This window comes from Colias philodice, chromosome 31, assembly GCF_061535455.1.
Source record: "Colias philodice isolate Cphi_HAF_F1 chromosome 31, ilColPhil1 Martin Lab GWU primary, whole genome shotgun sequence".
In the NCBI taxonomy this organism is placed as follows: Eukaryota; Metazoa; Arthropoda; class Insecta; order Lepidoptera; family Pieridae; genus Colias; species Colias philodice.
In genome coordinates, this window is record NC_143116.1 from 2,439,162 (window position 1) to 2,463,340 (window position 24,179).

Here is a 24,179-nt window from a genome sequence, read left to right on the forward strand (position 1 = left end):
TTCTGAATTTAGTTTCATCGTGAAATAACTGATGGTCGCACGTATGTTTTAATTTTAAAATGTAAACAAATGTTTTCGTGATCGTTACCGAAATGTCGAAAATGTATGTGTATGTGTGTGTCTGTGCCGTTTTGTTAGTGAACAGTGTTTATTCGTATACATATGAAAACGAATATGTTACCGATCACCACCATACACATTGTACACACGAACACCCGAAGGAGGATCAAGTAAGTAATTAATTCGATTATAATTTGTATAACAATCCTTTGAGTACGTGCTGGTTGTAAAGAAAAAAAGTGACACGAAGTTCGAAATTCAAATGTGAATTTCTACAGACGGAATATTGCATGCTCTTTTTTTTCTTCTTTAATTTTGGTTATGTTGCTATAACATAAGCAAAATTAACTTCATAATATAACCAATTCAGATTACACTTTAGCACATATTTAGTCATTTGCGAAAAATTTAATCGCATTTATAGGTACTGCACCACATACTGCACGGTAATATTTTAAGTGTCTGGTTTACTTCTAAGTATTCAAATATAGTTTGTGCTTCATTGTGCTTGCGTGCACAAAGATACATGATTGATAGATAAATAATTATGCAATGTTGCAGTTTGCACGATCTCTGTACATACATATTTGTTTTCAAATAACACAAGGATATGATAGAAGTAAGAACATGTTATTATTCATAACTTGATTGTACCTAAGTTATGTTTTAATTATAGAGAAATAATTAATTAAAACAGCCTTCGGCATGATTTTTATTTAATAATAATTAATTCCAACTTTATTTACGATGTCGTACAGTTATGTTATACGATTTTAAAATAATCAATAAATTTTTCATGTGTCAATAAAAATAAAAAAAACTCAAGGACAAGGCTGTATGGCTTTGCGCCTTTGCCCAATTTTTAGTGCACTGTTATGACTCACAAGATTAAAAATTTTAGCGCGAATTTCAAGAAATATTTTCTCGACATTTAGAAATTCTATGACTAAAAGTTATGTAGTTAGATATTCCGTGATATATGTAACGTCGCTTCGCTTCATAATTTAACGCTTTCTAACTACCGTGTATTTGGTAATTAATTTTGCGTGTTTTCTATGCAGTTTAGTTTTATCTCCCAAGTGACTAATTTAATTTCGCGATCCGCGCGTCCTTCGATTTTTGAGTATTTTCCTGTAATGAATTTACAAGGAATTTACCTATAAATTATGGTGGATCTGGATTAGGTATGGTTTTTATGTTCATTTAATAATTTTGTGCTGAATCATGGTAATGTTCATAAATACGCGACTCAGGTATTTTGTTGCATATATGTAATACTAGCTTTCCACCCGCAGCTTCACCCGCGCAGTCAAAGAAAAACCCGCATAGTTCCCGTTCCCGTGGGATTTCCGGGATAAAACCTATCCTATTTCCCGGGATAAAAAGTAGCCTATCTCCTTTCTCGGATATCAAAATATCTCTATACCAAATTTCATGCAAATTGGTTCAGTAGTTAAGGCGTGATTGAGTAACAGACAGACAGACAGAGTTACTTTCGCATTTATAATATTAGTATAGATTGTAAAATACAGACATAAGAGGAGGTAGGTAGTCATTAAACCAAACGAAGAAGTAAATAGAAATAATGTAAAACGATTTGTATAACTGTATAGAACTCTACTGTATAGAAAAATAATAACGTACAACATTGTTGTCGTACACAAAATGATTCTTAAAAATTATTGCCTGTAATTAAAAGAAGTAGCGATCCCATTCGCGCATGTTACTTTTCTCTTTAAATCGATATTTAATACAAGTAGGCGATCTACGATTACAATAATAGCCTTGTATAAAATAAATGGATTTATTTACGATTCGATAATTTAGAATTTTTCCTGTCTTATCTATACAGTTAATATTATATGTAGTAGAAGAGTTTGTTTGTTTGAACGCGCTAATCTCGGGAACTACTGGTCCGATTTGAAAAATTATTTCGGTGTTAGATAGCTCATTTATCGAGGTAGGCTATAGGCTATATATCATCACGCTACGACCAACAGCAGTGGAGCCACGGGGGTGAATCCGCGTGGAGCAGCTAGTTTAAAATATACACGCATATAGATCGCAAAATAAAATTAAAAAATGCACCATTAACATTGAGAACATATCCACATAGGTACATAATGCTTTACCTACAAGCAAAAAGTACAACTAAGTTTGTTTTAAACAAAAAAAAATAGTATTGCCAGAAAAATATGATAAAGTGAAGTCGTGAGCATTGTCTAGTCAATTTATAATTAGTCTAGACGTTAGAATGGGAGTGTCTCTTTTTAATCTTCTTCTTATATATAAAAATGAATCGCAAAATGTGTTGGTAAGCGCATAACTCGAGAACGGCTGAACCGATTTCGATAATTCTTTTTTTATTATATTCCTTGAATTACGAGGAAGGTTTTTATGTAGAGAAAACGTAAATATGTACCACGGGCGAAGCCGGGGCGGACCGCTAGTATAAAATAAATTTAAAAGCGGTTGTATGTCTATTCTGTGTGAAATTATTAATTAACTATATTGCATAATTGCTGCTCATTAAATTAAAAAAAAAGACTAATAAATATATCGTTTTCTTTTCTAAGTTTTAGTGTCAATAAATAAAGAACGTTTCTTTTTACATGAAGATTATTTGTATGCGAAAAATTGCATGACAGATTTGGCCAATTCGATTCTAAACTATTGCAATGATTTATCAAAAATATTGTTCTAATAATATTATTTTTTTATCTATGCCGACATACGGCTACACATACCGTGTTCCCGCAGCACAATGCGGACTTGTCGAGTGTGTTCCATCGCGATGCGAGCAGTGGAGCGCGGAGAGAGGCTTTAGAAATAGTATATGAGATGTCACTACTATCCAAATCTATTTATTACTAGCAGTCCGCCCCGGCTTCGCCCGTGGTACAGTTTTACGTTTTCTTTACATAAAAACCATCCTCGTACTTCAAGGAATATAATAAAAAAAGAATTATCGAAATCGTTTCAGCCGTTCTCGAGTTATGCGCTTACCAACACATTTTGCGATTCATTTTTATATATAAGAAGATTACTCTGTATATGTTCGAAATGTCGTATAATGGGCCCTTTTCACAATGCATCAGCAATATTGCTTTTTCATGAAATTGAAAATTGATTTTCTTTCACGAGGGTATAATTTTAAGGTAAATTATACCATAGACACTATTATACTATGTTATGTTAAAAGCACATAAAGTTAATTCCAATCATGCAAAGCAGTCTACATGCTCATATACCGCACAAAAATTCTCTCCCGCGCAGGAATCGATGCCGTTGCCATGACAACGGTTGCGTTTCCACTGCAGATTATATCTATACTAATCTATACTAATATTATAAAGCTGTAGAGTTTTTTTGTTTGTTTGAACGCACTAATCTCGGGAATTTGAATTTGAATTTTTGAAAAATTCTTTCGGTGTTAGATAGCCCATTTATCGAGGAAGGCTATATTTCATCACGCTACGGGCAACAGGAGTGGAGCCACGGGGGTGAAACCGCACGGAGCAGCTAGTAAACAGATAAACTACTAGCTGTGCCCCGCGTTTTACCCGCGTTGCTCCGCTCTTGTTGGTTTTAGCGTGATGATATATAGCCTATAGACTTCCTTGATAAATGGGCTATCTAACACCGAAAGAATTTTTTAAATCGGACCATTAGTTCCTGAGATTAGCGCGTTCCAACAAACAAACAACCTCTTCAACTTTATAATACTAGTATAGGTACCATGTAGTCAATATGTAGTGATAATAATTTAAATTAAAATGTTATTACAATTCTTTTCGATGGAAAATCGATTGTAAAATGTGAGGGTTGGTTTGTGTCATTGCGTTTTACGAAGGGTTAACTTTAGGGTAGATAAAGCTAATTTTTCATTTATAATTATTTCTTTACTAGCTTTTCGCCCGCGTTTTCAAAGGAAAACCCGCATAGTTCCCGTTCCCGTGGGATTTCCGGGATAAAACGTATCCTATGTGTTAATCCAAGTTACCCTCTATATGTGTGCTAAATTTCATTATAATCGGTTCAGTAGGTTATGCGTGAAAACCATACATACATACATACAAACCTTTCCTCTATAATATTAGTATAGATAATATTAATTATTAGTATATATAGACAACAAGTTGGCATGGTACCCGTAAATGTATATCTTATATTATGCTAATGTATACTAATATTATAAAGCTGAAGAGTTTGTTTGCTTGAACGCGCTAATCTCGACACCATGGGTCTGATTTGAAAAATCATTCCACTGTTAGATATTTATCGAGAAAGGCTTATAGGCTGTATAGTGTATATCATCACGCTGTGTATATCATCACGCTAAGGCCAAAAGGAGAGGAGTAATGCGTATGCGTATCGGTATAGTCCATTTATTGAGGAAGGCTATAGACAATATACCATCAAGCTAAGACCGAGAGCGGAGCAATGCGGGTATTACCGCGGGGCACAGCTAGTTATATTTAAAACTGCAGTAAAAACTAGGTATATAAGTAATATTTAAATAAGTATGTATTATGTGATAAAAGAACATAGTATTTTTTTTTTTTTATTAGTATTACACATAATATAATACTATATCATATATGTACTAGTACGTTAGTTTACTTTTAAGGTACACTACCGCGTTCTATGTTCTAAAGCCAGTTATGTTAAATATTAATGTTAATGAACACATTGTTTATGATTTACTCATATAACTGTGCGACGGTTGTTTAACCAACTTTTTAAAAAAGGAGGTTTATGTTGATGTCACTGTTAATTTAAAAAATCGTCAGTTTAACTAACGCGCCTGTATAATTATTTGATTTATTTCACTGTTTGATAGTCCATTTATCGAGGAAGGCTATATATCATCTCGCTAAGGCCTACAGGAGCGAAACAATGCGGGTAAAACTGCGGAGCACAGCTAGTATTGTATAAGTATTTTACGATGACAAATCTACTAGCCACACAATATATTGTTATGCATGGTAAATTCCGTCTACCTGTTTTAAACCACTCTGCCGATTTGTATGAAATTTAAAAAGAAAATAGTTGAAGGAACACGTTAACACATACAACTTTTATTTTCCAAAGAAATATCCTACCATTTGAAATAACAATTAAGTAGGATCATTATGCCGATGGTTCAGACATCAGAGTAAATCAATTTTTTTCCTGTTCAAAAAAAAATTTTTTTTTTCAAGAAATCTTTGCGAACAAAAAAACATAGAAACGACGTTAATTAGAATCAAAATTATCCTTAAAGGCGTTTCTAAAATAATTTCCTCACAAAATTTAACATAAATTGTAATTACAAATGGCTCGAAGGGTAAAAGCACAAGTTTCCTTTTGTAATTAATTTTCCCGCGTATTTACCATTCCTATTTTCTATTGTTACTAAGGGCCGATTTTTCAATCCTTGGTTACAATTTATCCGTCCAATAAAGTAATTCACGAACATTTTGAAATGTCACCTGTAAACTGTCAAATACGGACAATTAGAATACATTTTTGAAATGGTAGTTTAATACGTTATTCGATTCTCTCGACGGATTTAAATAATATTTTACAGAATATAAAAAATTTTAGCATTAAATTTAAGGTTTCCTGGATATGTACCTATAGGTAATAACTTTAAAAATTGTGAAAAACAGTAAAAACAACGTTTGCTAAAGCGGAGCCTGCGTAAAAAGCTAGTCTATAAAAAAAATATAATGTACTATTTACAATACCGTAATTGTTATTTTTTTTATTAATCTATAAATAGTTGAAACACAGATTTATGCAAAGATCTCTCTTTATGGCACGGAATCTAAAAAATGGAGGAAAAAAAATAACCTATATGAGGAAAAAACGTTACAGAAATATTTTTACTGCGCATAAAACTAATAGGTAATTAGTGGAAAAATATGCCATTTGCATGAATTTGTCACAGGTTTTAATTAAGTCGCGGTTGTTATTTTTAAGTCCGCTTTGAATTTTAAAATAAAGCATTTTATCTATACTAATATTATAAAGCTGAAGAGTTTGTTTGTTTGAACGCGCTAATCTCAAGAACTACTGGTCCGATTTGAAAAAAATCTTTCGGTGTTAGATTATAGATAGCCCATTTATCGAGGAAGGCTATATATTATCACGCTAAGACCAACAGGAGTGGAGCAATGCGGGTAACACCGATAGAATTTTTCAAATCGGACCAGGTTCCTGAGATTAGCACGTTCAAACAAACAAACTCTTCAGCTTTATAATATTAGTATAGTATATAGATGTTATTATCGTTTTGAAGATACACAAAATTACTAAACGGATGACATGTTTTTAAATACATACAGATAGAACTTAGAATAACATACAAAAGCCGTGCCAACTTAATGCACTAAGTATACATATCAAGTTAAGTTCTCTATTGGCATTTTGTATTGACCTCGGCTTATAGTTGCATAATAATTGATTCTATAGCCTGTCTTCTAGTAAAGATGTATTTGTTTTACTAATGTACTATAGCTTTCCGCTCGCGGCTTAGCCCGCGTTTTCATAGAAAAACCCGCATAGTTCCCGTTCCCGTCGGATTTCCGAGATAAAACCTATCCTATGTGTTAATCCAAGTTACCCTATAAATGTGTGCTAAATTTCATTGTAATCGGTTCAGTAGTATTTGCGTGAAAGAGTAACAAACATACATACACACACATCCATCCTCACAAACTTTCGCATTTATAATATTAGTAGGACTTCCAGCTTGCTGTGCCCTTTATTTATTTTTTTAAGTGGGGAAATCTTCCAAAGATACCCACGGTCCCCGGGGAAGGAGCCGTGGGTTATGCCAGATTCTTACTTAAGGGATATATTTTTGCTAAGAAATATTCTATTAGAGATTAAATACACTTTTTGTGTGCCAAGATAGCTAAAAATAAAACATGATTTATGTAATATAAGATATCTAATAGCCATAATTAATTTCGTATTTCCTTGTCTTTCCTTTTCCGCTAGGATAATATATTTAGATATTAAAGATAATAAATAAGGTTTTCCTCGTGTTTGGTTTCTATATAGAAAAAAAGCTTAAATTATATTAATATCTATTATTTATTGTTTACTAGCTGTGCCCCGCGGTTTTAACCGCATTGCACCGCTCCTGTTGATCTTAGCGTGATGAATGATGATATATTGCCTATGCCTTCCTCGATAAATGGACTATCTAACAATGAAATAATTGCGTGTCAGAAGTAAAACTTCTTTGGCAAGATTCAAATGCGGCCTTACTCCATGACGTGACGGTATTGCCATGACGCGATCTTGAAATTTTACTCTCAATGCGCCTAAAGAAGTTTCACTTCAAAAAAATATAACATTGTGAACACGAACAAATACACAATATGTAACTAGTTGACACATCTGTTTATTTCCCCATTCAAGTGATTAATTAAATCCTGACCTCTGTTATCTATGAATACAAAACAGCTGAACCGAATGTGATGACGCAACCGTTTCGTAATCGGTGAAAGTCTGTGAAATCTATGTGCGCCCATCCGAATTCTGACCGCGGTGTATGGTGCTTCACTTTGATTGATGGCAGAGATAGTTTGTGATAAGGCGGTACTCTTTTGTGTTTTTTTATTTGTTTATAATAAACTAGCTTTCCACCCGCAGCTTCGCCCGCGCAGTCCAAGAAAAACCCGCATAGTTCCCGTTCCCGTGGGATTTCCGGGATAAAACATATCCTATTTCCCGGGATAAAAAGTAGCCTATGTCCTTTCTCGGGTATCAAAATATCTCTATATCAAATTTCATGCAAATCGGTTCAGTAGTTAAGGCGTGATTGAGTAACAGACAGACAGACAGAGTTACTTTCGCATTTATAATATTAGTATGGATTTGGAATCCTTACAAACGTTTATTATAGTTACATATTGGTAGGATTTTTACAAAAGGCCTTATCGAACCGCGTCGGCAAAAAAATGTTTACCCACATTGCTCCGCTCCTATTGGTCTTAGCGTGATGATATATAGCCTATAGCCTTCCTTTATAAATCGACTATCAAACAGTGAAATAATTTTTCAAATCGGGCCCCTAGTTTATGAGATTAGCGCGTTCAAGCAAACCAACTCGTCAGTTTTATAATATTACTAGCTGCGTTCTGCGGTTTTACTCCCGTGGCTCTGCTCCTGTTGGTCTTAGCGTGATTATATATACAGCCTATAGCCTTCCTCGATGAATGGGCTATCTAACACCTAATCTTTCAAATCGGTCCAGTAGTTCCTGAGATGAGCGCGTTCAAGCAAACAAACAAACTCTTCAGCTTATATTAGTATGTAATATGTATAGATAGTATAAAATAGTTGCTCGCTGTCTGTACAAATGTATAAATTTTTTAAATAACACGATTTTTTATGTGTTTTTTTTTTATATTTAAAATGCGTTTAAAAATCTACAATTTCTAAATTCGTTCTGTTTAAGCTTACGGGCGAATCTTATTACGATTTTTTATATACTAGCTTTCCGCCCGCGGCTTCGCCCGCTATATACTAAAACCTTCCTCTTGAATCACTCTATCTATTAAAAAAAACCGCATCAAAATCCGTTGCGTAGTTTTAAAGATTTAAGCATTACAAAGGGACATAGGGACAGAGAAAGCGGCTTTGTTTTATATTATGTAGTGTTTGTACAAAGCAAATAAACATTTTCTACAACAAAACAATGTTGAATTGTATTATTATTTATTCGTTGTACTCAAATCTCGATAGGTTTTGATCAGATGAAATATGACCTGATAACCTCTGACCGTTCAAATTATGTGAATGTCGCAGCTGTGGAACGAATGAATACTGTTATATTTAGTTTTGAAGTTATTTCTATACTTACATACTGTATGTATCAGACGTTAATATATACTAATATTATAAAGCTGAAGAGTTTGTTTGTTTGAACGCGCTAATCTCGGTAACTACTGATCCGATTTGAAAGGTTGTTTCGATGTTAGATAGCCTATTTATCGAGGAAGGCTATATTATAATAAGCTATAATGTATCATCACGCTAAGACAACAGGAGCGGAGCAATGCGGGTAAAACCGCGGGGCACAGCTAGTATTTAAATAAATAAATTTAAGTATACAATGTATTACTTTGAAAAGTAGGTATAATAAGGTTTTTGTAAAACAAAATTTATGTAAAAATAAAATTTAAACGCTTAATAATCGCTAAATATACAATTTTAAACTATTACATTTAAGTAGCATAAAATGCTATGCAAAAAACTACCGATTACCCATCCATTTCGCGGCCGCGCGCTTCTACGCTTACCCGAAACCGCGATCGGATAGAGAACGCATTACATAATGTACTGTACATTTATAAGTGAAAGTGGTTCTAGATGTGAATCAATATTGTCACTTTAGCTTTTAACCGAGTGTAAAAAGTGAGGTTATGGTTTCTTATTATAGAAATAAAAGGTTGTTATAAGTGTGTGTGTGTTTGTAGGTAGGTATTTTAGCTCAAAAACCAATTGATTGTTTATTAAATTAAATTGTGTATTAATAGGAAGAAGTCGAAGGAAAAGCTAGTCATTGATCACATTCAAATTTCAAATATCATAGACTTCGTTCTCAAACTTCACTAAGTTCGAGTATCTACCTACTTAAAAAAATAAATCAATTTTTACAATTACTATAGAAATAACGTAGGTAAATATGTTTTTTTATTTGTGTGATTTTAAGCGAGACATTTAGAAATTAAAGACTTAAATATTAATAATATTATAATGAATAAATCGCGTTTAAAATCCGTTAAAAACTCATTTTAATCGTAAACTTTAAAAAAAAATTAACCTTCAATTCAATGAAACAAATTAAAATTTCGTTCAAAAACATATCTTGAAGATATTAATTGAAATTGCGTTCAAAAACAATACTACATAATATATTTCTAGCAACTACCATTCGCTTCCCATGATTGTTGACTTCCTACTTCCGGTTATATGGCGGCAAATGGCAATATTATATCGATATAAGCGGAAACAGTAAGGTCTGTAAGAATTATACATGCAATATACATTTATATGTGTATAATAATTGATTAATTATTGTTGTATAGGATTTTATATAATAACTAGCTGTGCCGCGCGGTTTCACCCGCGTGGCTCCGCTCCTGTTGGTTTTAGCGTGATAATATATAGCCTATATTACTCGTGGATAATGTAGCTTTTGAATGGTGAAAGAATTTTTAAAATCGGTCCAGTAGTTTTTGAGCCTATTCATTACAATCAAACAAACAAACAAAGTTTTCCTCTTTATAATATTAGTGTAGACTAGCTGTCCCGGTAAACATTGTTCTGCCTTGCTCTTATCACTTAGAAAACAAGATGTTGTCCAATTCTCAGACCTTCCCGATATGCACACAAAATTTCATGAGAATCGGTCGAGTCGTTTCAGAGAAGCTAAACCTCAAAACAAATACGACAGAATGAATAGACATTTTTTAGGAAATTTTACAAATAATGAAAACCCAAACAAACTAAATATCATTAAAATACGTTGAGCCGTTCTTGAGGTATAAGTGGTACCTATAACTTACATGATTTTCAATGACAAGCAATTTTACAGAATACTAGCTGTGCCCCGCGGTTATACTCGCGTCCCGCATTTATCCGCTCCTGTTGATGATGTTTCGTGATTTATTATAGCCTACTAGCTTTCTGCCCGCGGCTTCGCCCGCGTTTTCAAAGAAAAACCCGTTCCCTTAGGATTTCCAGGATAAAACCTATCCTATGTCCTTTCTCGGGTATCAAAATATCTCTATACCAAATTTCATGCAAATTGGTTCAGTAGTTAAGGCGTGATTGAGTAACAGACAGACAGACAGAGTTACTTTCGCATTTATAATATTAGTGTGGATAGCATTCCTCGATCTAACACCGAAAGAATTTTTCAAATCGGACCAGTATTATTACATTATAAGTTTATAAGTATAATTAGTAGATTTGATTATATCATTTTTGATCACAACTAAAGACAGAAAATAGAATTAAATAAGTTTTTATAGACGTTTTCAAAAGAATTATTGAAGTGAAACTTCTTTATCAGGGATGGAAAAAAATTTAGTGTAACATTTAGTGTAACATTAGTGTAACATTACGCGCCATCTTGTTTTTATCCCTACCACGCGTGATTGACGTATTTCTGTAAAGTTGCATATAGTAAATTATTTTTTGAAAAATAAGGTCATAAAGAAGTTTCACTTCTTACGTGTGTACACTAGTACACGCACACATTTTTTTTTATTCGGGAAGATCTAGAATCAAAATAATTACTTTTAGCATAAACAACGCGAAATTACAACAATGAATAATTTAGAAATATTATACTTTTTAATTTCTATTTTAAATCTTATTTGGATAAGATCTTTCTTCAGCAGTCGAATACGAGTATTGCACTAATAGACTGGGGTAGAAGCCTTTAAAAATAATGAAAAGATAAAAAAAATCGCAGTCGGATGAAACCCATTAGAAAAGGAGGGGAATATGATGAAAATAAAAGGAATTTTTCCTTTTATTTTCCTGCCTGCCTGATTTAGTAAAAGCTAATTTTCACACTGTTTGTATGCATTTCCTGAGAACATTTACTATGGTGGTGTTTATTTTTTTTACACCATATGAAAGTAGAGATTTCAATGAATAAAAGGCACCCCAAGTTTTTGAAAAAAGCTGATATTTTGACGGGTGACTTTTCGATTGAAAATTAGGTTGTTTTTTTGGTATTAATTCAAAATAAGGCGAAAAAATAAATATTTTCAATCAAATAAATTACAGTGTATTTGGGACATATTAAAGTAAGTTTCCACCAAATTTCGTAGAAAAAAAATAAATTTTGAAGTAGATAAAAATAAAAGACCAAAAACTTGGTTTTTTGAATTTTTCACCTAAATTTTTAGGTTATGTGAAAAAATTGTGAATACAAAAGTTGTAGAACTTTTAATTACCTACAACTTTGCGATTGAACTTTTTTCTATAGCACTTGTAGTTTTGTCGGAAATCGAGAGAAACCATTTTTTTCTCTTAAAAGCTCCCCCCTCCCGCTTCCCGAACTCGGATTGACCGTAATTTATTTTTCCTTACATTTTTATCATATTCCCCTCCTTTTCTAATGGGTTTCATCCGACTGCGATTTTTTTTTGTTTCAAAAATTATCTACTCTAGTCTATAAGTATAAAAACTTAAAAGTAACTTAAGTTCGTTGACCTTAAACCTGTTTGGATTATGCAAGGTATATGTTGGATTTTAAATGTGCAAGTTAATTTTATTTCTTCTTTCGTTTATGTTGATTGCTTAGAATTATATAAAGGGTTTATACACGTTTTTTAGCTTCACAATCATACAGTTTGTAATTTGTATGTAACAGACTCCTTTAGACTCGATTTTGATTTTGGACCCACTTTAAACGGACAGATTTAATTCAAACAACAATTTCATACAAATAAAAACACACAATCATTCATTATTTTTATATCCTCGACAAATGGACTATCTAACACTGAAAGAAATTTACAAAAAATAGAACCCGTAATTCCCGAGATTAGCGCGTCCAAACAAACAAACTCTTCTTCAAGCTTTATAATATTATTAATAGATAAGACCTACTTCGTTATTCAAAAGGAATATTTTACCATATTTGCCATTTTCAATAACCTACAAAAAATCTGTAATAGTACCTAAAAAGCCTAGGTATTTATTGGTATTTATATTGCTCCATATTATACTATACCAAGGGCGCGTGTGAAATGTCATAACTTAATTTAGTAATTGTAAAGGTCGTTCACACGAGCTTGTGTGTTAACTTCCTCGCATATATTTCTTTATAATTATGTATGGTGCGTGTTCATTTGTTATGTTAATATAATTAGCGTATGTTTGGTATTTGCTCAATTTTGAGGGAAGTTATGTTTTGTGTGTGCCTTTAAATGTGTGTTAACAAGAAAATCCTCCGCACATACAGACACACGGACGTCCAAGACAGAACTTTTTTAAACTGTTTTTTAACTAGTTTAAATAACAAAAATGACATCAAAAATATTATCATGAATGTTAAAAATAGTGTTTTTTCTTAATATGTGTGTGTATGTATTATCTTACAAGTGCAATGTATGATACATAAAGACATTTTAAGTTTGAAAAATCAGATGTTTTGCGCGAAGTGACAGTAGTACCCACCTCAACGCTTCGCTTATGAGGCGTGCAATAAAAATACTATGTTTGTTTACTAATAAACGCGCACCACATAGTATCCGAGTTTTTCGATCGTTTGATATAAGTTTGATGTTTTTACTCCATTGTTACAATACTAATTAGTAATTAGATTGCGAACCCTTTTTTCGATTTCTCTCATTTACGAAACATCTTTTAAGTACCTATGTTTTCCTGTGACTTTGTTTTTAGGAAGTAGTTTTAGTTATGCTTTGCCTATGTTGAGTATCACTACATACATAGTATAAAACAAAGTCGCTTTCTCTGTCCCTATGTCCCGATGTATGCTTAAATCTTTTAAACTACGCAACGGTTTTCTATGCGGTTTTTTTTAATAGATAGAGTGATTCAAGAGGAAGGTTTTATTATATAAGTAGCGGTCCGCCCCGGCTTCGCCCGTGGTAGGTACATATCTACATAAAAACCATCCTCGTACTTCAAGGAATATAATAAAAAAAGAATTATCGAAATCGGTTCAGCCGTTCTCGAGTTATGCGCTTACCAACACATTTTGCGATTCATTTTTATATAAATAAACAATAATAATATAAATAAACAATATAAATAAACAAACTTCAACTTAGTATAAAGTATGTCGAAGGAATACAATGAATGATATCAATAGTTAAGTAAGGCTAAGTGACCTTAGCTTTGTGCCAAATACTATGGTGCTTGAAGGCTAAGTTACTCAAGTTGAATTAGCAAAGTGTGAAATGTATAACTTAGAATACAAATGGGAAAAACGGTATTGGTTAAGTTTTATCTATACTAATATTATAAAGCTGAAGAGTTTGTTTGTTTGGACGCGCTAATCTCAGGAACTACTGGTTCGATTTGAAAAATTCTTTCGGTGTTAGATAGCCCAATCATTGAGGAAGGGAAGGCTATATAATTATCATCACGCTAAGACCAACCAACAGGAGCGGAGCCACGCGGGTGAAACTGCGGAGCGCAGCTAGTAACGAAATAAAGGGAAATTAGATATACTATGATTACTATGTGACTTAGATCCCAAGTTTTTCTATGAAGTATAAGTTGTAATTAAGTTAGATTTTTTTTATAAAGACAAACTTAAACTCAAACTCAAACATTTATTTATTCAATTAGACTTCTTCTAGAAGTACTTTTGAAACGTCATTATGTACATATTTTTAACATTTAACTATCACCGATTCGGAAAGCAGTATCTACGGAGAAGAATCGGCAAGAAACTCCATAGTTGCTCTTTTTAATCATGTCATGCAAAATCAAAGTTCTTATAAACTTGAATTTTGTCCTTCCCATGCTTGGCTACTTGTTCGAAATTTCATTAAAATCGGTTCAGTGGTTTAGGTGTGAAAGCGTAACAAACAGATATGAGATAGGCATTCGCAATTATTATATTAAAGCTGCTTGAAAATAAAAACAAAACAAAATACAGCCTATGACATGTACGAATAATGTAGCTTTCTGATGGTGAAAGATTTTTCAATTCGGTTCAGTAATTTCGGAGCTTCTTCATTTCAAACAAACGCACAGAATCTTTTTCTAATAGAACAAGTAAATCCTGTAAAATATAAATAACTAGCGGTCCGCCCCGGCTTCGCCCGTGGTACCTACATGTTTACGTTTTTTTTTCATAAGATCCATCCTCGTACTTCAAGGAATAGATTCCGCAGCGCACGCGATGACAGAATTTTTATTAAGGAATTTTTTACACCTTGGGTTACATTATTGCATTTTTGGTATCTCTAATTTTTTTGAAAATTCAATATAGCCTATGTTGCTCAGTGAAGATGCAGCTTTCTAATGGTGAAAGAATTTTTGAAATCGGTCCAGTAGTTTATGCGTGAAAACCATACATACATACAAACCTTTCCTCTTTATAATATTACTAGCGGTCCGCCCCGGCTTCGCCCGTGGTACATATTTCGCAATAAAAGGTAGCCTATGTTCTTTCTCAGGGTCTCTAGATTATCTGTGCCAAATTTCATCAAAATCGGTCCAGTAGTTTATGCGTGAAAACCATACATACATACATACATACAAACCTTTCCTCTTTATAATATTAACTTATAGATTAAGTAAGTATAAGTATAGATATAAAATTTCTAAATAAAAATGATAAAAATATATCGTTATGAAGTGACAATGAAAAACGAATGAAATTCCAAACGTTCAGTAGAGCATGTCTCGTTTATAGTCCAAGAGACTGTGACATATTTTCAATCTGTACATTATTTGTTGTAATTTTTAGCAACAACGCAATAAATGATTTATTTATTTATTTAACGTAAGATACAATTGATACAATTAAACATAATTTTATAAGGTTGCACTTAAGTCGGAATTTAACGTATTGTATATTTTTATGGACACACGGTTAAGTACATATCTACTATATAAAAATAAGTCGGGTTTTCCTTCCTGACGCTATAACTCCTGAAGACACGAACCAATTTCCACGGTTTTGCATTCGTTGGAAAGGTCTCGGGCTCCGTGGGGTTTATAGCAAAGAAAAGGTGTCTCTGTTGGCGAACTCCGTTCCGTTTCGAACTCCGTTTGCTAGTAATATGAAAATAACTATTAATAGTGTAAAGGAATGAAAGAATATAAATAGTGTGGAATCTATTTACATAATATAAAAAACGGGTATGTCTGCATATTATTAAATTTAGTTTACCCCATGATAAAAATATCCATAAATAAATTATTTTAATTAAAAAACGGCAGAAGTTTTAATATACCTTACACAAACATGTTTCCAGGTTCGAATTACACATTTTTATTTCAATGGTAAATTTATTTTTTCATTATTAAACACACAGATAAAAAAAGACGTGTGCACTCGGGGACTGCCGCGGTAAAGCTATTGCATGCTATGCCTTCAAGCCACACCTCCGTGACCGTCGGAGTGGGGAGCGTGAGGTTTTTCGTTACTAAATTTCTGGATTCGGTCCCCGCGCTCAAGGCCCGCGATAGAAGCTATGCAATAGCATGTAAATTATTATTTAGATTTCAAACAGCCAGCTCTCGGACTATAATACGCCAAGTGAGATACTGGCATCTATAAAATTTTAATTTCTCTCAACGGAAATTATTTATAACGTCGTATTTTATACGTAATTTTCTGTTTTTGAACGAACATTTTTTTGTTTCTTTATTAAGGATAAGACGTTTATGTGACATTTAATTATTTTTTACCAAAAAATTTGTTAAAGAAAAATAAAAAATAATTTAAGTATGTACCTACAGGAAAAATGTAATTTTAGGCGCGTTCGCGTCATGGCAATACCGTTACGTCATGGAGTAAGGCGACGATTTTAGTATCTTTGAATCTTGCCAAAGAAGTTTCACTTGATAACATATATCAGCTCGGCACACACGCTGACTCGGCAAATGTTTTTCTGTCAGGATACCCTTATCACTTAAGGCCTAAGGGCATACAAAATATTTCTCGAGAAATTCCGTTACTTATTATGTATTAGCTTTCCCGCGGCTTCACCCATGTAATAAATAAATAAAAATAAAAAAGCCTTTTATTTCCACACAACAGTTTTACAATTTTTACAATTTTTGTTAGTAGAACATATTAATTTAAATTTGACAGTTTTACAATTTTACAATTTTACAATTTGTGTTAGTAGATGTGAAATTTATTATCAACTAGCGGTCCGCCCCGGCTTCGCCCGTGGTACATATTTACGTTTTCTCTACATCAGAACCATCCTCGTACTTCAAGGAATATAATAAAAAAAGAATTATCGAAATCGGTTCAGCCGTTCTCGAGTTATGCGCTTACCAACACATTTTGCGATTCATTTTTATTTATTATCAATTACTACATAAATATTAGTTGTTGTGTTGGATCCCACATTGGGTGAAGGCCTCCTCCATCTTCCTCCACTTGTGCCGGTCTTTACCGCAGGAAACCCAGTCCTTCCCAGCTATATCGACAATGTCATCAGACCACCGTCTGATTGGTCTACCTACATTCCTCAATCCTTCTGGTCCTTTCCACAATGATGTTTCACCCATGTAGTCATAGGAAATTCCCGTGTGAAAAATATGTTTTAATGCGGTAAAAAATAACTTATAACTCTCTCTAGCCTCCTGACTATATTCGGAGTCCGGACAGATTATCATAAAATCATTTCATTGCGACGTAAAATAAAAACAAAAAAAATTAACATATTTTTCATTTGTAATGCGTATATGTAAGTATTTTAGATAACTATTAAGTATTAATATACTAAGCTTCGTGCACAAAAAATGCCGTGTTAAAAAATGGCGGATTTTGTCGAGCTTGCTTTTTTTCTTTATTTAATAAATAGTTCTTCTATTTACAGTTGTAGAAAGCGTATCATGGTCAAACTGGCATTGAGACTAAACTATATAGACATTTGGTTTCAAAACTTTGTTTTTTTAAACGTTGGTTAAAAACAGATACAGTTACATATTATTAAAAAAAAACTAGCTTTCTCCCGCTTTGTCTAAAACCTTATCTATACTTCTATACTATAATAATATAATAATAATATTATAAAGAGGAAAGGTTTGTAATTATGTATGTATGTATTTTTTTGATTTTCACGCATAAACTACTGGACCGATTTCAAAAATTCTTTCAACATTAGAAAGCTGCATCTTCACTGAGCAACATAGGCTATATTACATTTTCAAAAAAATTAGAGATCCTTACCAAAAATGCAATAATGTAGCTTTTATCCCGGAAATCCCACGGGAACGGGAACTATGCGGGTTTTTCTTTGAAAACGCGGGCGAGGCCGAGGCGGAAAGCTAGTAAATTATATACTAAAACCTTACTCTAGAATCACTATCTATTGAAAGAACTGCATCAAAATCCGTTTTATAGTTTTAAAGATCTAAGCATACAGACAGACGCGAATTTGCTTTATACTATGCAGTGATTTGATGTTTAAAATCTATTTAAAATTTAAACTTCTCATCAAGTTTTCTGTCGCCAAGCTGTTGAAAAGTTTAATAACTTCGCTGTTATCAGTTAAGAATAAAGTTTGACCTACTGTCTGTTAAATTCGAATTTAAAATCATTGAGATAATATGAATATGGAGACGATACCGCCTACACCACTTATGTTCCACTCAACATACGTCATGTGGCGTAACTGCCCTCAGTCGCTTGCTCGCTCATTGGCGCGAACGTCACGCTCATTTTTTATTTGTTTTAAAGTGAAACGCATCAAATATGCCTACGTGTGTGTTACGATATTGCACAAATAATACAAATAATACGGAAAAGTGCAAAGAAATAACTTTTCAATCAGTAAGTAACTAGATAATAATTTTTAAAACTTAGTTAGAACAAAATTTTTGGCGGGCGACATTTTGCGTCATTTGTCATAGATTAAAAATTTAAGATATGACATTGGGCATGAAATAAGTGTTGTTAGTAATATTTGCTGGCGTATATTTTTATAGTATAAAATAATTATTTTACATATTTAGAAAAGCATAGACTGGTTGTTAATTGAAAAAAGGTGAAATCATGAAATATGAAAATCAATTACTTAATCACCAATTTTTTTTTTGTTAATTGATTTTAATCAATTTTAATTGATATTGTATAAGCTACTGACTTGAACGTATAATTGAATTATTATTTATTTATCTGCACTAATATTATAAAGAGGAAAACTTTGTTTGTTTGTTTGATTGTAATAAATAGGCTCATAAACTATTGGACCGATTTTGATGAAATTTGGCACAGACAATCTTTAGACCCTGAGAAAAAACATAGGCTACTTTTTATTGCGAAATATGTACCACGGGCGAAGCCGGGGCGGACCGCTAGTTCAGAGATTAATATTTTTTCTATTCAAGGTTTCCATGTCTGGGCCGTGAAGAAAGGGAAAAATGGGTAAAATTTGTCCAAAACAACCGCAGTGAAGAAACCTGGTTACCATCCGATAGAACTTGCGTCTGTTCATTGCATTTTCGCGATGAGGATAAATATACCACAAAAGCGGGAAGGCGTATTCTAAAGAAGTCTGCTGTTCCTTGTATTGATGTTAGTAATAATAATAAAATTTTACGGATTTGTATAACAAATAAAATATTATTTTAGCCATCACTAACATTATTATTATTATATTTATTTTAGCCGAAGGTGTGCTACAATAGTACTGGAACAATACAAGCAATTTCTGAGCCGGGAACATGTTCTGAGGATGATGAACTAAATATAAATAAACACAATTTTTACACGGCTTTTATTTTTTTTCTAAAAAAGGCTCAATTTGTAAGGAATGAAACTTCCCATAGCCCTGACTGAACCTCCTCATCCTATATTATATGCCAGATATTGTTAGCCCCGCGTAGTAAAGTCAGTTTATATCTAAAATAAATATTAAGTAAGTACAAAGAAAATTTCAAGTCAACGTGCATGTAAGGAGTGGCACCCAATAAAATAGACAGAAAGAAACAAAGTGTCGCCTCTATAGCGGTGAGTCAGTGACATCGCATAATCTATGACTGTCTAGCCGTCATTCGCGCGCCCCGCGCCGCCATCTTGGCGCACAGATTTTGTTCGTGGTGTCTGCTCCATATTCATATTATCTCAATGTTTAAAATAGAACATTTTAATTGTTCTATATCAGAGTGTGGTGTCCACGCACCGCTCGGCTACACAGTACACATGACATACCGTGTTCCCGCAACACAATGCGGGCTTGTCGAGTGTGTTCCATCGCGATACCTTCTTAAAATAATATGCAGGATTATTCTACATATATGTATAAGGGTATTAATACATATTTGTTTGTCTGTCTGTTGTATATCATGACGGACTATAGGAGTGCTAGTGCTGAGATAGTGCCTGTGCTACTAACCTTACCTTTCGCAGTTTTACCTGCATTGCTCCGCTCCTGTTGTTCTTAGCGTGATGATATGTAGCCTATAGCCTTCCTCGATTAATGGTCTTTCTAAAAGTGAAATAATTTTTCACTCAAGCAAGCCAAGCAAACAAACAAATTCTTCAGCTTTATGATATTATAATTATCGTATTATTGTATATTATAAGTGTCTGGAGATAGTAGGCTAGAGAGTGACATATGCTACTTTTTAGATTTCATCTCCTCCAAGAATTTGAGTTGATACCGCAGGTGATGTCGCGGGTAGCAGCTAGTATACTTGTGTCCTGCGTTCCAGTTTATGTCAATAAATATAGGCCGTGGCTGAAAAAGGCTTAAGAGCATATGTTTTCATTATTTATTTTTAAAATATTGTTCCACAGAAAGGTCTGTTGCTACTATACTTCCGTCTTTCTACTCATGTGACTATACAGTATTTTTATATACAAACACGCTCGCTATATTGTGTTAGCTCATAGCTGCAAATCGAGTTTGAAATCCAATGAAAAATCTTTAATTTCTAAATGAATGAATGTTGTAAAAAAGAGCGTGTGTGCCGAGCACACGTGACAGAAGTGAAACTTCTTTGGCAAGATTCAAATATACCAAAATCTTCGCCTTACTCCAAGACGTGATGGCATTGCCATGACGCGACCTTGAAATTTTACTCTCAACGCGCCTAAAGAAGTTTCACTTCAATTATTTTAGTATGTATGTATGTATATGTAAATAATTTATTAGTTTGTGTGTAGACATATTGTTCCTTCTTGTTACTTGATCACAAATAATAATATTCTTATTAAATTGTTTCTACTTTCATAAATATTTTATTTTCTTGTATTGTCGATAATATCAATATACTGCTTAGTGCTTATTCTTTTTAAGTACGTAAGACGCTTAGACTTATTATTTCTTATTTGCTTGTCTTATTTCAAATGTTTCTTCCAATATATTAGCTGAACCACACGACTTCGTCTGAAGGAATATTTTCCCATTTCTACAACAATTTGCGGTAAATTATTTCTTTTTACCTACAGTTAAAAATTTCAATGTATGTACCACATAATTGTGTTGTTTTAACACGCTTATATTTTCACCCGTATACGTTTGTATGTTACCGACTGCATATTTTTGACCCATTTCGTTTTTGAAGTGAAAACTTAGCGGCGTTGAGCACTTTTTCTGTAATGGGTATAAAATCTTAAACTCGCGTCAGGACACGTGACCTGATCGAAAAAGCGTAAGACGGATACCATTCCAAAATATCAAACATGCTCAACGTTAATAATCAAGTTTTCACTTCTGCGGTCTGCCGGCACTCCCGGAGTGCAACCCGTCTTTTTTTTTACTTTTTAGTTGATTCTATCATCCAAGCGTATTAATAATAATTATTTTTTAACTTTATTTATGACTAGCTGTGCTTTTTCGGTTTCACTCGCGTGGCTCCGCTCCTGTTGTTCTTAGCGTGATGATATATAGCTTATAGTCTTCCTCGATGAATGGGCTATCTAACACCGAAAGAATTTTTCAAATTACACTATACACTACAAAAAACTGTGAACGTTGTACATATTATATAAAAACATGGCGGCCCGCTCCGGCTTCGCACGGGTATAAAAATATATGTATATATAGCCGGGCGGCCGGCCGGTACAATAATGGCCGGCAATTTTTAAATCTGTAATATCTTCGAAAATATTCACTTAAATCATACGGTGTAAAGGGCCATATAGATCTATATTAAATGAACAATGTATTTAAGGTATTTAATTGGTTAAGGATTAATGCTGTATTGGTTAAAATCGCATCGAAAATTAGCCATTATTTGTCGTAAAAAGTAAATGACAAAAAAAAAGTTAATTGTGGGTTATCCATAAGAGATAGACATATACCATCGCGGACATTTCTGTAGACCTTTTCAATGTGTATAATACTTAGTACATTATTTTCATAAACCGTTTGCACTTTGCAATGTAAGCGGAAAAAATGTAATTTTTTACGACATCACATTAGAAACCTCAAAAATAACAGTACTTCTCCACTATTTAATGGATGTTATTATACATATAAACCTTCCTCTTGAATCACTCTATCTATTAAAAAAAAACCGCATCAAAATCCGTTGCGTAGTTTCAAAGATTTAAGCGTACAAAGGGACATGGGACATAAGGACATAGGGACATAGGGACAGGGAAAGCGACTTTGTTTTATACTATGTAGTGATTAGTATTAGTATAGATTAAGTATATTCTAATGAATACTAAAAAATCGCGCGAATCGCAAATGTATGGGCAGCTTTATGCTGTCCATTCACGCTCCGCTTGGTTTTCTTCACGCGAGAATAGCGCGGGAATATTCGAAATTTCGAGAAACGTCTATCCGTTTTGACATCTTGTTTACATGTAAAGAATATATTGAGGATTCATTTTGGAAATGTACGTATATTTGTTTGGACTTGGAATTTATACGTGTAATATGTGTATTGTGTCATGTGTGTATAATACTAGCGTTCTGCCCGACTTCGTTCGCGTTACCTGAATATTTTCTTAATCTTTGCATCGAGATAGTACATATATCTCGATGAATCTTTGTTTTATTTAATTAGCATCTTAAGGTACAGAGTTTCATACAAATTTACCACCTAAGAGGCTAAGTTCATAAACACTTGCTAAAACTTACGTCATGACTAAAAAAATGAAACTGAGTTAAAAATGCATTTAAACCAGTTTTAAACCCGTCAAATTTCATAGTAATTGAAATAAACACATTCCATCTTATTATTTATAAACAATTGAGATTATGAATTCTTGAAAACGCCCACATGAGTTAATAAATTATGTTTGTTTATACGTTTGTAATAACCTGCCAAACAATTGTGGAATTTATGATATAATGTAATAGATTTGGTTTAGATTTGTTATTGAATTGGTTGTGATGTTTAACACGCTTATATGTATTAGCTTCACCTGTATGTTTATAACCGACAGACAGACAGATTAAATTCAAACTTTGTACACTTATCACGGATTAGTGAAAAATGAAAATATAATAATTTCTTGAATATCTTAGGACTGGATAGTTTTCGTCGCGAAATATTTAAGCTAAAAGATGTAGAAAATGTTTAATTTACACACCCCGCAGGCAAGTTATTTTACTATGTATTAGGCCGGGAGATACTGACCCAAAATTTTGTGTCAGTATCTCCCGGCCTATATACATATTTGGTTCATTATCTTTTATCAATCAGGTGATAATGTAGCTTTTTGCTGGTGATTTTTTTTACCTCTTAATCTATAGGATTAACTTTAATAATGTATTTGTTGCAATCTTCAATCCATTTAATACATAACAGACAGACGGACATACTTTCGCATCTATACTTATAGTATGTACAAAAGCAATGATGTTCTGTTATATAACAGTAATCTATTGTACATTATCAGTTATTAAGGTCGCATACTTCTCAGGCATTACCTAATGAAGTCTAGATTCATCTATTACCTTGATGTACTTTATATGTAGCTGTGCCCCGCGGTTTTACCCGCATTGCTCCGCTCCTCTTGGTCAGTGTGATGATATATAGCCTGTAGCCTTCCTCCATAAATGGGCTATCTAATACCATTGAGGTATTATTATAGAGAGGACACCACGAACAAAATCTGTGTGACAAGCGCGGCGGCGTGGGGTGGCTAGTGCAGAGTCATACACTTTGTAGATATTCTGCCTCTTATTACTTAAAAATTAAAACCAATCAATGTAACAAATAAATATTGTTTATCTTATAAAAAAAAAAAATATGAATAAACTTATAAAAAAAAAAATAGTTTGAGACGATTGACTCTAACTAGTGTTACAAATAGTGTAGTAGCGATGGCCTCTCTAGTACGTAGTACATAGTAACAAGTAATAGTATGTCTAACACTGAAATAATTCTACAACATATTCACAGTTGGATATGTATACGTATGTGATCCTTGAGTGCTATAAGCTTACTTACCAAAGGCGAAGCAGGGT

General features: G+C 33.2%; 1 protein-coding gene and 1 long non-coding RNA gene across 4 annotated transcripts in view; both read left to right on the forward strand.

Moving 5' to 3' along the window:
- Positions 1-24,179, forward strand: part of Invadolysin (leishmanolysin-like peptidase, invadolysin) — a 72,192-nt gene continuing 48,013 nt past the window's right edge. For 2 of the 3 annotated variants that reach the window (XM_089713851.1, XM_089713853.1), the window contains exon 1: positions 2-230. In XM_089713851.1, the coding sequence (XP_089569977.1) occupies positions 93-230 (138 nt within the window). In that variant the 5' untranslated portion in view covers positions 2-92. Of the gene's footprint in view, positions 231-24,179 lie in introns of all 3 variants that reach the window. The other variant, XM_089713852.1, reaches the window with a different exon arrangement.
- On the forward strand, positions 18,366-19,514 carry LOC149475109 (uncharacterized). Its single transcript, XR_016318149.1, has 2 exons — positions 18,366-19,324; positions 19,418-19,514. It is a non-coding gene; the product is annotated as an uncharacterized LOC149475109 (long non-coding RNA).